This window comes from Primulina tabacum, chromosome 3 (genome assembly GCF_025594145.1).
Source record: "Primulina tabacum isolate GXHZ01 chromosome 3, ASM2559414v2, whole genome shotgun sequence".
NCBI lineage: Eukaryota > Viridiplantae > Streptophyta > Magnoliopsida > Lamiales > Gesneriaceae > Primulina > Primulina tabacum.
Window position 1 is genome coordinate 10,174,582 of NC_134552.1, and position 16,095 is coordinate 10,190,676.

The following is a 16,095-nucleotide window of genomic DNA, read 5'->3' on the forward strand; positions in this document are numbered from 1 at the left end:
GTTTCTTTACAAATATGTATACCGAATGTTTTTAGATGTAGAGAATGTCCAATTTTAAATGATTTTTTGGTTGAATAACTTCTCATGTAATAAGTAGAAAGTTAGCAACAACAAATTAATATTGCTAACAAAATAATCTATATATATCACTTTGATTTAATAAAAACAATTAACGAGTCGAATGCAATCAACATTATGTTTTCCCTATAATAATTATTGAATAAAGGATCCAGTTTACTAGATACAATAATTACGCTATAATTGGAAATAATTAAAGTCTTATTTCTAACTGTTGTGAAAAAGTAAAAATTTATGGTAAAAAGTAAAAATCTCAAACTCTCAAAATTTACCAAACTACACACTTTATAATATTTTTCTCTCTACTCAATTGTGATTTTCTTCACAAATGAGAGATCTATTTATAGGAAATCTTTACAAATAATCCAAAAATAAAATACATCATTACCTACATCATCACACACTAATTTTCAATATTTACAACTCTTATTTTCAACATTCAAATATTCAACATTCAAATATTCAATACTCACATTTTAAATATATTTTTCAACACTCCCCCTTGTGATGATGATCATAATGATTGTCTTCATTACGTGTTTTTATACTGCCTCGTTAAAAACCTTACTAGGAAAAACCCATTGGGATAAAAACCATAGTAAGGGAAAAAGAGTGCAGTCACGTAAACTCCCCCTCATGTTGACACGAACAATTCTTCACAAATTTCGTAGATTGCGCATCCCAATATTATATATATGCTTTCTGAATATTGACGTAGGAAGCGCCTTTGTGAAGAGATCTGATGAATTTTCACTTGATTGAATGTGACGAACATCAATACATCTATTCTTCTCAAGCTCCTTGGTGAATGCGAAGAACTTAGGAGGAATATGTTTAGTTCTGTCGCTTTTTATGTATCCTTCTTTCATTTGAGCAACACATGCAGCATTATCTTCATATAGTATCACAGGCTTCTCATCAGATGATAATCCGCATGAAATTTGGATATGTTGGGTCATTGATTTTAACCACACACATTCACGACTTGCTTCATGTAGTGCAATAATCTCGGCATGATTTGATGAAGTTGTTACGAGCGTTTGTTTCTGAGAACGCCAAGATATTGCAGTGCCTCCACGAGTAAATACATATCCAGTTTGGGAACGTGCCTTGTGTGGATCAGATAAGTATCCAGCATCAGCATAACCAATTATACTTGGATTAGCATCTTTTGAATACAAAAGTCCCAAGTCTGTCGTTCCTCGTAGATAACGGAATATATGTTTAATTCCGTTCCAGTATCTCTTTGTTGGATATGTGCTAAATCTTGCCAACAGATTCACGGCAAAAGATATATCAGGCCTTGTACAATTTGTAAGGTACATAAGGGCACCGATGGCACTTAGATATGGTACTTCTGGACCAAGAATATCTTCATCATCTTCACATGGACGGAATGGATCCTTTTCTATGTTTAATGATCTAACAACCATTGGAGTACTTAAAGGATTTGCTTTATCCATATTAAAACGTTTAAGGATCTTTTCTGTATAATTTGTCTGGTGAACAAACATTCCACATTCTTTTTGTTCAATTTGTAAACCCAGACAATACTTGGTTTTTCCAAGATCCTTCATTTCAAATTCTTCCTTCAAGTATGACACAACTTCTTGAATTTCTTTATTCGTTCCAATGATGTTTAAATCATCAACATATACAGCAATAATTACGCATCCGGATGTTGTTTTCTTAATGAAAACACAAGGGCATATTGAATTATTTACATATCCCTTTTTCATCAAGTGATCACTTAGTCGATTATACCACATTCGACCTGATTGCTTTAACCCATATAATGATCTTTGTAATTTCACAGAATAACATTCCCTGGGTTTTGAACTTTGTGCTTCAGGCATCTTAAATCCTTCAGGGATTTTCATATATATATATTACTATCAAGTGATCCATATAAGTAAGCTGTAACAACATCCATAAGACGCATTTCTAAATTTTCAGATACCGCCAAGCTAATCAAATACCGAAACGTAATTGCATTCATCACAGGAGAATACGTTTCTTCATAATCAATTCCAGGCCTTTGAGAAAAACCTTGTGCAACAAGTCGAGCTTTATATCTTACTATTTCATTTTTCTCATTTCGCTTTCGAATAAAAACCCATTTGTATCCAACAGGTTTTACACCTTCAGGTGTAAGGACTATAGGTCCAAAAACATTACGTTTATTTAGCGAATTTAATTCAACCTGGATGGCATCTTTCCATTTTATCCAATCCTGCCGATTTTTACATTCACCAAAAGATTTTGGTTCATGATCTTCGTTATCATTTATGATGTCGATTGCCACATTATAAGAAAATATATCATCAATTTCATCTATATCTTTTCGGTTCCATATTTTTCCAGTATTAATATAATTGATAGAGATTTCATGATTCTCGTCAGTTTGTGGTTCTGACAGAACATTTTCATCATCATGTGTTTCTTCAGGAACACCATTCTCTATTTTGTGATCATCATGTGTTTCTTCAGAAACGTCATTCTTTATTTTGTGATCATCGTGTTTCTCTATGAATTTTCTTTTTCGAGGATTTTTATCCTTGGAACCGACTGGCCTTCCACGCTTCAGGCGTTTAATGACATCATGAGTATCTTCCATTTGTTTCTTTGGAATTTCAATTCGAGCAGGGGCATTTGCAGCATGTATATATGATTTAGTTACCCCTTTTGTGTCTGCAAATGCATCTGGTATTTGATTTGCTATTCTTTGCAAGTGTACAATTTGTTGTACATCTTTTTCACATTGTTTTGTTCTTGGATCCAGATGTAACAATGATGATACATACCATGTAATTTCTTTTTCGGTATGTTTCTGTTCTCCCCCTAACATTGGGAAGATTTCCTCATTAAAATGACAATCAGCAAAACGTGCTGTGAACACGTCGCCTGTCTGAGGTTCAATATATCGAATGATTGATGGACTATCATAACCGATATAAATTCCAACCTTTCTTTGAGGTCCCATTTTCTTTCGTTGCGGTGGTGCAATAGGCACATACACCATACATCCAAAAATTCTCAGATGAGAAATGTCTGGTTCTTTACCAAATGCAAGCTACAATGGGGAGTATTTATGATATGCACTTGGTCTGATGCGAATTAATGAAGCAGCGTGTAAAATTGCATGTCCCCATATAGAAATAGGGAGCTTTGTTTTCATTATCATTGGTCTAGCAATCATTTGCAGACGTTTAATCAATGATTCAGCCAATCCATTCTGTGTATGTACATGAGCAACATGATGCTCAACAATGATTCCCATAGACATACAATAATCATTGAAAGTTTGGGAAGTAAATTCACCAGCATTATCAAGTCTAATTTTCTTGATTGTATAATCGGGAAATTGATTCCTCAATTTTATTATTTGAGCAAGTAATCTTGCAAATGCAACATTTCGAGTTGATAATAAACATACATGTGACCATCTGCTGGAGGCATCAATCAATACCATAAAGTATCTGAATGGTCCACATGGTGGATGGATTGGTCCACAAATATCACCCTGAATACGTTCAAGAAACATTGGTGATTCAGTTTGGATTTTGACTGGTGATGGTCTTATAATAAGTTTTCCAAGAGAACATGCTTTACATTGAAACTTATTATTCTGAAAGATCTTCTGGTCTTTCAGTGGATGACCATGTGTATTTTCTATAATTCTTCGCATCATTGTTGAACCAGGATGTCCCAATCGATCATGCCAATTGGTTAATATCGAAGAATTATCAACTACCATGTTTGATTCAATGGGACTTATATGTGTATAATGCAATCCAGTAGGGAGCATTGGTAGTTTTTCAATCACATATTTCTTTCCTGATTTATATGTGATAAGACACATATATTTCTCATTCCCTTCATTCATTGTTTGAGTATCATACCCATGGGAATATATATCATTAAAACTCAACAAATTTCTTTTCGATTGTGGTGAATATAAAGCATCATTGATCAAAAATTTTGTACCATTAGGTAACAAAAATTGTGCTTTACCACATCCTTTAATCAAGTCTACAGGACCTGATATTGTATTCACCGTTGTTTTTGTTGGTTTTAGTTCCAAGAAATATCTTTTATCTCGGAGGATAGTGTGCGTTGTACCACTATCGGGTATGCAAACTTCAGCTTTGCTCATAGCATTTTCCATATTTGAACTTCAAAAAAATATGCAATGAAATAAATTACTTGCAATATATATTTAAATATAACACAAATCATAATTATACAATAAAACATTATTCTATGAATACATGAAAAATAGATTATTGTACATTTATATTCTACCATTATATTGTTCATTTTCAGAGAAATCGTTGAGAAAATCTGCAGCATCAATATTGTTCATTTCTATCCCACCAACATATTGATCATTTCCAGAGAAATCATTCATAAAATCACCAGCATCAAAATGAGTTGCATCACTCAAACGGTCACTGCGTTCAGTGAAGTTGGTCTCCTTTTCTTTCCCCTTTAATGATTCTTTATAAAGTTTACAAAGGTGCTCAGGGGCTCGACAAACTTTGGACCAATGTCCTGGAGTACCACATCTGTAACAAGAACTTTCATATCTTTTTGAGTGCTTCTCATTAACACTTGTATTCTCATGATGCCTTTTCTGTGGATGGTTTGGGACGTTCTTTTGAGATGAGTTATAAAAATAATTATCTCGATTATTTTCAAAACCACGGCCTTGACCACGACCACGGCCAATTCCACGTCCACGTCCACGTCCACGACCTCGACCTCGACCTCGACCAAAACCTTGTCTTTGAATTTGATTTTGGTTTCCAGGTTTAAATTCATTTTTACTTACAGCATTTACTTCTGGAAATGCTGTTGATCCAGTGGGTCGGGACTGATGATTTCTCATTAATAGCTCGTTGTTTTTTTCCGCCACAAGAAGACAGGCGATGAGTTCAGAATATCTCGCGAATCCACGTACTCTATATTGTTGCTGTAGAGTAATATTTGATGCATGAAACGTGGAAAATGTTTTTTCAAGCATCTCAGATTCTGTGACCTCATGTCCACAAAATTTTAATTGCGAGATTATTCTATACATCGCCGAATTGTAATCACTGACTTTTTTAAAGTCTTGGAATCTCAATGTATTCCATTCATCCCGGGCGGTCGGAAGTATAACTTCTCTTATATGTTCGAATCTTTCTTTTAATCCCTTCCACAAAGCCATGGGATTTTTTTCAGTCAGATATTCACATTTCAATCCATCGTCGAGATGTCGACGCAAAAATATCATGGCTCTTGCCTTTTCTTGTGACGTGCATATGCCATTTTCTTTAATGGTCTCGCTTAGACCCAATGACTCAAGATGCATTTCTACATCTAGAGTCCATGGCATATAATTCTTTCCCGTGATGTCGAGCGCAACAAATTCGAGCTTTGTTAAATTTGACATGGTGGTACTAAAAAATTACGATGCATTTTATTAGTTAATAATTATTGCAATACAAAGTAACGGATAAACAACAAGTACAAGTATTTGTAAAAATAAAGAAAACGCACGAGGAGGATATTCTCCGATAAATACAAGACTCGTGAGTATGACAACCAAAATAATTAAAAATATCCTTGAGAAAGCCATCTTTTTTTTCTTCGAAAAATTTGATGATGAATAATTTTTAGAGAAGAAGAGAAAGTTGGAGTGATGGAATGTGTTTGTGAGATCATATTTATAGGGCAAAAACTAGCCGTTTTTTACCATTTATGACCGTTGGGGTACAAAAAAAATAAAGGTATGTATTTGTATAATTTTATGGTAATAATATGATATATATAATATTAGACATGTTTAAATAATTATGTATATCATATCATAATATTATAATGAGTGTCATAATTTATTTTGTTTAAAAACCTTATAGGCTTTTATACTTGTCGTATCCCTTACCGGGAGTGTGGGATGTCGTCTTAACATCCTCCCAGGATTTATAACAAGTTTATGAAAAATTTATTTTTATTATTTCTAATAATAACATTATATTGTATATTAAATAAATACACAATAAATAAATAACAGTAAAATAAATATAATTATTTTGTTACTTTTTTCTTCTGTTTGGAGCCTGGAAAAGTATGTAGGACTTTTAGAGCTTCGTGCTGATAACGTGTTGTGAAAAAGTAAAAATTTATGGTAAAAAGTAAAAATCTCAAACTCTCAAAATTTATCAAACTACACACTTTATAATATTTTTCTCTCTACTCAATTGTGATTTTCTTCACAAATGAGAGATCTATTTATAGGAAATCTTTACAAATAATCCAAAAATAAAATACATCATTACCTACATCATCACACACTAATTTTCAATATTTACAACTCTTATTTTCAACATTCAAATATTCAACATTCAAATATTCAATACTCACATTTTAAATATATTTTTCAACACTAACTACTTTTTATTGAATTATTGTTATAATTGCTCACATTTTACTCGGCCATGTTCTTATCTTTTTACCTACCAATTTTTTTTTTTAAAGATATTATTTTAATGAGATGAAATTGACACAAAACCAGGGGCGGAGTCACCGTAGAGCTATGGGCTGCACTCCAACCTATTTTTAATTTTTCTTATTTTTTTTAGATCCATGCTAAAAAATATAAAATAAAACAACCTCACAAATCACATTCTCTGTCTGTTGGTTGATTTATTATCATAACTTCTGAAATTATGCGACTTTGAGGTAAAATTCGACAAATCTAAAATTATGTCAAATGTCTGGTTGTGATTATTTGAGTTGTGGTAGTATTGATCTAAAGACGAAGACTCTTCCTTCCTTTAAACAAATCCAGGGAGGTCCGAGCAAGATTCGTGTCCGAAACCATGACTATTACTGCATAATAGAAACAAACATCAATTAGAAGACGGCTACAAGCCTGTTTCCGAAAAACATACCAAAATATCAAAGAAACGCAACAAACACGTCAACTATTTTATTTTTGGTTTGCCCGAAGAAGAAGTAACATGCAGAAATCCTGGAAGACAAAATTAGATAAAAAATTTATACGTCATAGGAGTTCATGTGCTTACTCCGTCGTTATGTATACGCATCAAACACTCACTCCCTGATCCCGGAGTCAATGCCCCTTCACCGGACGACGAAAAGTTAACTTGCAAATTATCACAGTATACCCTCAGAGCCTCCTTTCTGTATACTATATCAGAAGATGCAAAATCTGCATTAAAAGCCAACCTCAAGCTAAAAACTGCCAACCCTTTTTTCTGATCATTAGCAAGACTTGGCAGCACTAGTCTTTGAAAGTCGTCTTCGCTCACAACCGGTTCTGCAGGTACACTCACGTTAAGTCCCATATTTTGCTTCTTCTGCACCAGAAAAGGCTGCAATATAGAAATCCCCACCATAGCCTGCCTATAGAAAATCGATGATCTGATGTGATCGAAATGGATTTCAAGTTTTTCGTTAGCATTAGAAACCACGACACTGGCGTCCCATTTCCCTGTTAAGGCAGTATTTGTGGCATTGAAGTTTGAAACATTGAGAGACGAGACCTCGAATTGGGGAATGTAGGTACCGAAAAGGTACCACATGACTAGGCTCATCACGGACATTCCAGCAACGAGTACAAACATCAGGATTAGCATAACACGGCCAAATGAAACTCTTTTATTGTCCTCAGGCATCATAGGCAAATATGATTGTTGATAATAATAGCCGTTAAATGATGCTGACTGCGAACTTTGTGCTGCGTAATTGAGACATCTCCCTTGATTGTGAAAAGATGATGATGAAGGGGAGGTCTGAGGCTGGAATGGAACGGGATATTCAGGGTGCAATTGTGGGTAAGGTGAATGTGAGAGATGGTATCTGTCCATGGAAGGGTATCCAAGTGCCTTTTTCTGTTTCGGGTCTAACGATGTTGAAGTTGTCGAGGTAGCCATTTTTGAGATTCTTCTCCCTGTAATTTTCCGACCAAAGTAGGGACGGAAAGGGGACAGGCAGAAGAAGCTTGGTGTGAGATGGGATTAAAAGGATTAATGGATTTCAAGATTTGGAATGATATAATATATCTGGTGATGGTATAAAATATGTTGTTTCAAGTGTTTGTGCTGGGAAGATAAAAGGTGGTAATGAAACGATATGGTCAACGGAATAATTGGTGTGGGAGGATTGAGAATCAGCTGTTTATAAATGGCTTGGCCTGGTTTTTAGGGTGAGTCAAACTTGAGATGGAACAATTAATTTGAACCACCCTTGCAGATATATTCATACGACCATTGAAGAAAACAAAGTTACCCAATAGCTTATAAGTAACACGTGTGTTAAATAATTTTAATTTTATCGTAAAAATATCTTTCATTCTTTGACGTGAAATAAGATATGAAAACTTCAAACAGGAAGATTTAGACTACAGATTTTAATCTGCTGTCCTAAAATTATAAAGGAGGATGGGAAAATTATTGGGTTGAATGAAATACAATTAAAATTTAAAGGTCTATTTAAGAAAACAAAAGAGATTATATGTATGATCTTTTATTTATATGAGAGAAATTGGAGCAGTAAATTTTACAAGATTGAACTAGCTAGGTACTTATTATCTATATGATCCATCAGTTTGACACTGAATAACATCTAAAGCTAGGAGGATGAGTAATATCTATCGCCTCGGTTCGTTCCAGGTCTTCCCTTCAAAAAACTCAGCCAGCATTCTTTCGAGATCTTCTGGACTGTATCTGATGTACTTCTGTGGATTCTTTCCACCCTCGATTAAAGGTCTGAGAAAAGAAAATTTCCAAAAGATTGTTATTCTATACGCATAATTAAAAAGACAATTCCAAATCCTTTTTCCTAAATAAGTTGCAAAATAAGATTTGCGGTGGATGATGATGAAAATATCGTACCCAAAACGTTTAATGAAGGATCTATATGCAGGAAGTAGGACCTCAGCAACTGCGAGCCGCAAAGACTCACGTAATTCACTGTCTGGTACTGTCCATTGAGACTGTCTTTGATGAAGCTCCTCAAAGAGCATGTTGAAGTTTTTGAATCTGTCTTTCACCATTGCACGGGAAACACCGCTCGTGCTACCACCTTCTCCAAAGGAACCACTCCCACCAGTCTGCATTCCCTGAATGGAGAGGCACTGTAGAATCTGCAGGTATCGATTTCTAGGTATCAGAAAATGCTACAAGTCAAATATAAGTGATTTTACAGAATATATTTCCTAGCTAGTTAAAATAATCAAGATGGTGCTGAGAGTATTAAAAGAAATTCATGAATTAAACAAGGGCAGAGTTACACTCATGGACAATTAGTATTTGAGTGCATCAACATTATGGTATTGGAGTCTGTAAGTACGTACTAACAGCTTCCGTAAAAACTTTCGCAAGGAATACAAAACCTTAGACCAAGAGATCCTCTTGTACTGATTTGCATGCTGCTGGACAATTCTTCTATTTATTTGCACCCAGTCATCACCTAACAGATCTTTCGCTTCTGACCTGAGACAAAATTTTTCATGAAGGATGGATTATTTTCTATGAAAGTCTGAATATTTGGATCTTGTAGTGGGAACTAACCCATACCTGCGCACAGATCTTACAATATAGTGAATATTGTTCATCAGAAATAACTGAGTTAGAGATGAATCTTTATAAAGTTTGGATTTGCCATCGAGGTTACTTTGAAGAGCCTGCATTATACGTGTTGTTATAGAAGCCAACTGCTCTTCCACATCACCATCACCAAACTCTCCGAAGAGTTGCTTTAGAGTTGATTGATAGCTGAGAACAAGAAATACAAGTGATGGAGCGGTTTGGGCTTTTAAGACTTGGGTACTGGATTTGAGCTATGTGCAAGTGTGTGAATTTTGAATAATAGTCCGCTGAATGTACGTTGTTGGCCAAAGCAAAGACATCATATTGTATACTGACATAAAAAAAATCGTCTATAAAAACTTACTCAAACAGAAACTTCACATAGTTAATTACATAGCTTGTCAGAGGATGGACTGTTCCATCTAGAACAGCAGTTTTTGTGGCATCTTTTTCAACTGCTTCCTCAAAATCGCTGAAGGTTTCCCGTGCCGTCTGAGCCAGACGTTTTGTTAATACTGCGGCAGCTTCTCGCATTTCACCACAATATTTACTCTTGAATATGGTATCGATCTGTCAACAACAAAAACCCCAACCCACGTCACAATAGAAAACAAAGAATATATATAGATCTAATCTCCTTCAATATTGTGAAAATAAATATCGAAATTTCTGGCAGCGCCTGCTTTTAGCAGACAGCATTGTACTGACAGACGAGACAAAAGACAAAGCATCAGTGCTCAACAATAGTTTTGAATAGAAAATCACCAAGTAAGACATGATAAAAAAAATCCCCAAGCAAGAGTGTTCAGAATCAATTAGAGTAAGATTGAGAAAATGCAATTGAACTCTGGTCAGAAGGATAAGTTGCAAAGAAGTTGAAAAGAATTCAACTTAGTGTGGTTCACATGTAACGTGAAAGAGGTGCTCCAAATACATAGCAAACGGGGAACTGTAAGATAAATAAATAAAGAAACGTAATGGCTTAATCTAATTCATTACCCCATCATTCGTGGTCTCAAAGATCATCTCAGTTCAAAGTTTTAAATGCTAGCAGATTAAAACAGAACCTGCAAGCAGTGAATTTCACAGACTTACACGGGGCAAAACTTTATAATGATTTTTAGGAAAATAACATATAAAATTTGAAATATTTATTCCTTGAAGTAAACCCTCCCCCATGTCATATGCTGAGTCAGGGAGTTGATTCATAGATTTATGCGGACAAAACTTGCATGTTTAGGAAAATAAAATGTAAAAAATTGATTTTTTTTCCTAGGGGTAAACCCTCTCCCATCACCACATGCTGAGGGTCCTCACATGCAGTAAGGCCGCTTTCCAAATAATGGAAATAAAATTCATCAGAAAAGCAAGACATCACCAAGCCAAAAACAGCTGATACCCTCCTAAGTCCTACCTCTGACTGAAGTTCTCGCATTATCTCATACATGTCCAGGAGGACAAACAATTTTTCAGGCGATCGTTTGCTCTTTGCTATAGCTTCTCCAAAACTAAGGAGCACTGTTACACTGTTAGCTGTAACTTCCGAAAAGCACTGATCTCTAAGAGTAGCGTGACCTTCAAATATCTCATCACATATTTTCTTTTCACCAGCAAACAAAACTTTGACCTGTTTTAAAAAAAGAAACAACTCGTTTGTGAAATGTGAAATTAGCATATAAAAGGCAAAGCGTTTATGTATAAATTCTTACAACAACTCGCATAAAATTAATCCAGCTTCCAATCTTTGCCTCCAGAACTTCCCACTGCATCTTCTGTACATCCTCTTTACTCAATCTTTCCACGCCCAGTTTTCTGAGGGTCAGTTCTATAGCTGAAGCTCGAGCTTCCCTAAACAGAATGATCATGACAACAATTAGATCAAGGTACAGCTGAGCTTGCGCGCACACACAGAGGGATTGGGAAAGAGATTACGCATACTACATCAAAGACATATTGCTCATAAACACAACATTTACATTAGCAAACACATTCACTTCACTAGATGATTCAATGAGAGTTATTTTTAAATGAGATGGAAAAGGTTACTTCACAATACCTCTTCTTGTTTGATTCTGACACTCGCATTAATTACATTTCAAGATTCCGAAGGTTCTATAAGAAGCAAGTAGAAACTCAAGCCTAATTATTTCGAATTAATTCGACTTTTCCCACAGGAATGATATGTTTTTCAAATACATAAATCTTACATTTTTTTGTTAATTGGGTCCAAGTGGAGGTGGATGTTAAGTGAGGCAGTCTATATTTAATTATTTTTACAGGATTATTAGTAGTCCACGAAGAATCTCTGTTATCATAGCTATGTTCGGTAATTATGCATAAATGAAATAAAGTTAATTAATTATTTCCTAATATCTGAAGACATATACTTTCTTCCCAGTGATAATTTTGGAAAACAACAGTGTTATTGTTAATGAGTCCATGTTATAGGCTTTTGGGATTTCACAAAGCTTATGTACTTTCCTCATCATTTTGGGAAGAAACACTGTGTGTTTTCCAACCAGAGATGGCCTTATAAAGTTCTTAGAAACAAATCAAATCAGATGAAAAATCTAGAATACTACCTGTATATATTGAGTAGTTGCTGCTGGTGGCCGGCTTGAATCATTTGCTGGGCAATATCACGTAGCAAGGGAATAATTCTGGGCGGAATTAGAGCTGGAGGGGGGCGAACAACAGTTTCCAAACTTTTATTTAGATGCTCTGGAGATGATTTCAGTCCAGCGGAATCATCATGCCCATGTGCTGCTGAAGGTGGCTTTGTGGAGTTGGGCAGGCAATCTGTAAGGCGGTCAGATTCCACAGGTTTGCTGAAAATGCATAAGACCATATATGACTAAAAAAATTACTAATAGTTTTAGTTCATACTGAGGCGTGGACTTAATAACCATGTTAATAACAGCCATTAAAATATAAAGTTTAATCACGTAGGGGGTTTGAAAACAAGAGACTTGAATCAGAATCATTTCATATCCCATGAGATGCAAAATATCCATGGTTTAAGGTTGTTCATAGAGGACATACAATGCTTTTCCATAGTTGGCATTGTATGCAGATTTTTCTTTGATTCTACAGCTACAAGCAACAGTTTCAAACAGTTAATTGGCATTGCACGCTTAACTTAGTTCATAAGGCAATGCAAATGACACATGCATCTCACTTACCTCTGTTACACATTGCATCCAACAATTTACATAAATTAGCGTATAAAAAGAATCCATAATATGTGCAAGCTCGCGATTGATAAGTGAAGTTTCCTTTTGAGTGGAGAAAATCACATAACATGCCAATCTGGTTTCCAGAAAAGATCTATTCAAGACTAGAAGGAAATTTTGTTTCCAGGAAATAGTCCTGATCAGAAATTATTACATCAACGATCCTTTCAGAACTGTTTTTGCACTCATATTAAGTTTTATGATACAGTTTTTTGCTAATGGCACTAAACTGAATATACAAATAACAGGACTTGATTTGCGTGGGAAATGTTCATGAGAGGCCCTAAAATAACCATTGCATGAACTGAATCACTGACCAAAATAAGTCTGTTCATATAAGTACTCTCAAACAAAGTCAACAACTGTTTCATGCATGATTAATTAGCACTACCGTTTGGATATATGAGGAAGTCATATTGATACTAAATAGAGCTCAATGAGAATTTGGACATTACGTAGTAACGGAGCATGTGAGGCAAATGGCTTTTTTTTTTTTTTTTTGTAAAAGTCAGATTTATAACTAGGAGACATCTACTGGCCAATAAAAATGGTTCGTAAACTTTTTAAAAAATGGAAAGATAGACGGTGTTAGATAATTGCTCAAGGGTTTGAGAACCTGTATGATGTGAGAAGCTGTCGAAACTCTTCTTCCAGTTTGAAGATTGCCTTTCCAAGTAAGGTGTTGGCTTGGTTGATCACCCCAATGCTACTTTTAAGGTTTTTGTTGCTACTGAAGAAACGGGTAATACTCCTCAGTTGATCAACTGCTTCTAGGTAACTTTCTAAATCCTCATGTGGACCCCTTAATATTTTAGCCTCAGCCTGAAAGTTAATTCTCGGGGAGATAAGGACGTGGAAAGCCACACACATACCTAAAAAGTAAGAACTTTGGTTCCCAAAGTCCATAAAGACTTGAAACACAAAGTGTATATCATATACAGCAGCTATATCCTATATACAAATTTAACGTAAAAAGAACCTATAATGTATGCATGCTGCTCTAACATTTGTATGAGGCCAATGTTAGCACTAAACAATGTTGTTCGAGGTCATGCTTCTATAGAAAGTCACAAGATACAGTTGGGCCAGAAGAACAGTGCTCAAATTTTGATTTCTTCTGTGCAACAATGATCATACTTTACCCTATCAACCCTGCTAATTTCAATTAATATGACTATTGAAATTTCCATTTATATGATTAATGCTTTTCAATATTTTTTTATTGGCAGTGTCTCTTCTTTTAGAACAATGAGGATCTAGGTTTCAATTCTGCATAATAAGCTGATGATTTCTTCTGTAATATAGGTTCGCTCCAGCTGGCAGCGCAACACTGAATTCAAAAACCTATGCCATTACTTCGAGACTTGGATACTTCCCATATTTTCCAAGATATTTAAACGGCCATTGCCTATCAAAATCATCGTAAAAAATTTTATAATTACTCGCCACCTAAGCAATAAAATCACTATCATTTAGAAAAAAGCAAAGAAATTTGATCTGAATACGAAATTTATAACAGCAATTCAATACTCCTTAATACGATTTGAATTATAACAACAATGACAATTCATTGCATCCCGTAAAAAATCAAACTGAAATAGTATAAGAAAGAAATTACCAACAGATTAAGCAGTGAAGTGAACCAAAGACAAAAATCAAAATGAAATTATGAAAAAGGATGGAGCAAAAAGATTTAAAAAAAAAACTAAAAAAGAAAGAGAGAGAAAAAGGACCTTGCGTGAGAGATCAAACTGACTAAGAATAATCTCAGCGGCCTTGAGCGTTTTGTCGATGTTCTCGTGCGCCCTCCTTATTGAATGCGTTCTCAACTAAACGAGAAGCAAACAACTTGAATTATATCACACATATCCACCGGCAAACGTTCATGCATTCATGTGCAAAAAAAAACCAATTATTGCTATTATTATCTCAGTGCCATCCTCCATCAACTTAAAAAATTGGGAAAAGAGAAAATCAGTAAAAGTGCCTGAGTGGGGCGCATGGCGGTCTCTAGGGCAGAGAGGCGGTGGTCGAAGGAGCCGAGAATGGTCACCATGTTATCGGTGATAGCCTGCGTTTTCTCCATGGATTCTCTCATCTGAGCCGCTCGTTCGCTTAGGGTTTCAATTTCTGCATCGTGTGTCGCCATTTTTTCAGGTTTCCGAACAGATTTATGGATCATTCTGCGAAACGAAAAGGAAAACGTCTGGGGGGGGAGTGGGATCGAGATTCGAGAGGCTGCGCTTTATATAGTTTTCTGCTGTTGATCTAACTGCTTGCTACTCATTTCTAATATCCAATGTATTGGAATTTTATCTTTGATTAATTCAATTTTCATACAAATTTTGGTATATTGTTATAGAATAAAAACAATATGATAATTTTACATTTGCCAGAATTTTCAGAGTTAAACTTGCACAATCAAAATGAATAGGAGTAATATTGACAAATAAAAAAAAAAAAAACTACGGTCTTAATATAATTATTGAATATAGATAGATAGATAGATAATAATAATAATAATAATAACTGAAAAATTATTATTTAGATCTGATAGTTTAATGTGAAAAAATTTAATTAAATTCACCAGCTTTTATGTTTGTGTGTGTGTGTGTATATATATAGTACGTCTCTTGTGAGACGGTCTCACGAATCTTTATCTGTGAGACGAGTTAACCCTATCGATATTCAAAATAAAAAATAATAGTCTTAACATAAAAAGTAATAATTTTTCATAGATGACCCAAATAATTGATATGTCTCAAAAAATACGACCCGTGATACCATCTCATACAAGTTTTTGTCATATATATTTTCCATATATATATATATATAATTTTAATTATATGAATCCCAAAAGTTCTTGTAACATAATGTGGAAGTGGAACTACAAAAATATTTCGTGTGACTTTTGCTTTTTTTTATTCACTATTTTTATTTAGCATCATTCCTAAAAAGCGTAAATCGAAAGCACTGCCAATCCGAAAGCTGCCGCCTGCCAACTCGTCCCATTGACTCCGGGAGATTACTTGGCTTTCAAGCAACAACTCCGCCACAACGAGTGATTATTGGGCTATTATCTTCTCGAATGTTTTTTTTAATACAATGTGAATTAAATTTTCATGTAATAGGAGATTTCCAATTTCAGACTATTCTGACAGTCCTATTTTTTTAACAGTGTAGTA

The 16,095-nt window shown here is 34.8% G+C and overlaps 2 protein-coding genes across 2 annotated transcripts; both read right to left on the reverse strand.

Annotated features, from left to right (window-relative positions):
• Window positions 1–6,791: 6,791 nt before the first annotated feature.
• On the reverse strand, window positions 6,792–8,206 carry LOC142538948 (uncharacterized). Its single transcript, XM_075644247.1, has 2 exons — window positions 7,152–8,206; window positions 6,792–6,954 (listed from the first exon to the last, which is right to left on the reverse strand). Exons 1-2 carry the CDS (start codon window positions 8,019–8,021, stop codon window positions 6,952–6,954), a joined length of 873 nt encoding a protein of 290 aa, XP_075500362.1. The 5' UTR covers window positions 8,022–8,206; the 3' UTR covers window positions 6,792–6,951.
• A 409-nt stretch (window positions 8,207–8,615) lies between these two features.
• On the reverse strand, window positions 8,616–15,187 carry LOC142538949 (exocyst complex component EXO70A1-like). Its single transcript, XM_075644248.1, has 11 exons — window positions 14,898–15,187; window positions 14,644–14,739; window positions 13,527–13,732; window positions 12,260–12,505; window positions 11,387–11,525; window positions 11,092–11,304; window positions 10,042–10,247; window positions 9,666–9,863; window positions 9,482–9,581; window positions 8,982–9,232; window positions 8,616–8,855 (listed from the first exon to the last, which is right to left on the reverse strand). The coding sequence occupies exons 1-11, from the start codon at window positions 15,090–15,092 to the stop codon at window positions 8,738–8,740; spliced, it is 1,968 nt and encodes a 655-aa protein (XP_075500363.1). The 5' UTR covers window positions 15,093–15,187; the 3' UTR covers window positions 8,616–8,737.
• Window positions 15,188–16,095: the final 908 nt, after the last annotated feature.

What these genes read in the sequence shown, in the direction of transcription:
- LOC142538948 (XM_075644247.1), bottom strand. Translation starts at nt 8,021, where the DNA reads ATGGCTACCTCGACAACTTCAACATCGTTAGACCCGAAACAGAAAAAG.
- LOC142538949 (XM_075644248.1), bottom strand. Translation starts at nt 15,092, where the DNA reads ATGATCCATAAATCTGTTCGGAAACCTGAAAAAATGGCGACACACGAT. An exon ending in TTAATTTTATGCGAGTTGTT is followed by an intron (nt 11,305 to 11,386) that starts GTAAGAATTTAT and finishes TTTTTAAAACAG; the next exon opens with GTCAAAGTTTTGTTTGCTGG. An exon ending in AGAGGATCTCTTGGTCTAAG is followed by an intron (nt 9,233 to 9,481) that starts GTTTTGTATTCC and finishes CGATACCTGCAG; the next exon opens with ATTCTACAGTGCCTCTCCAT.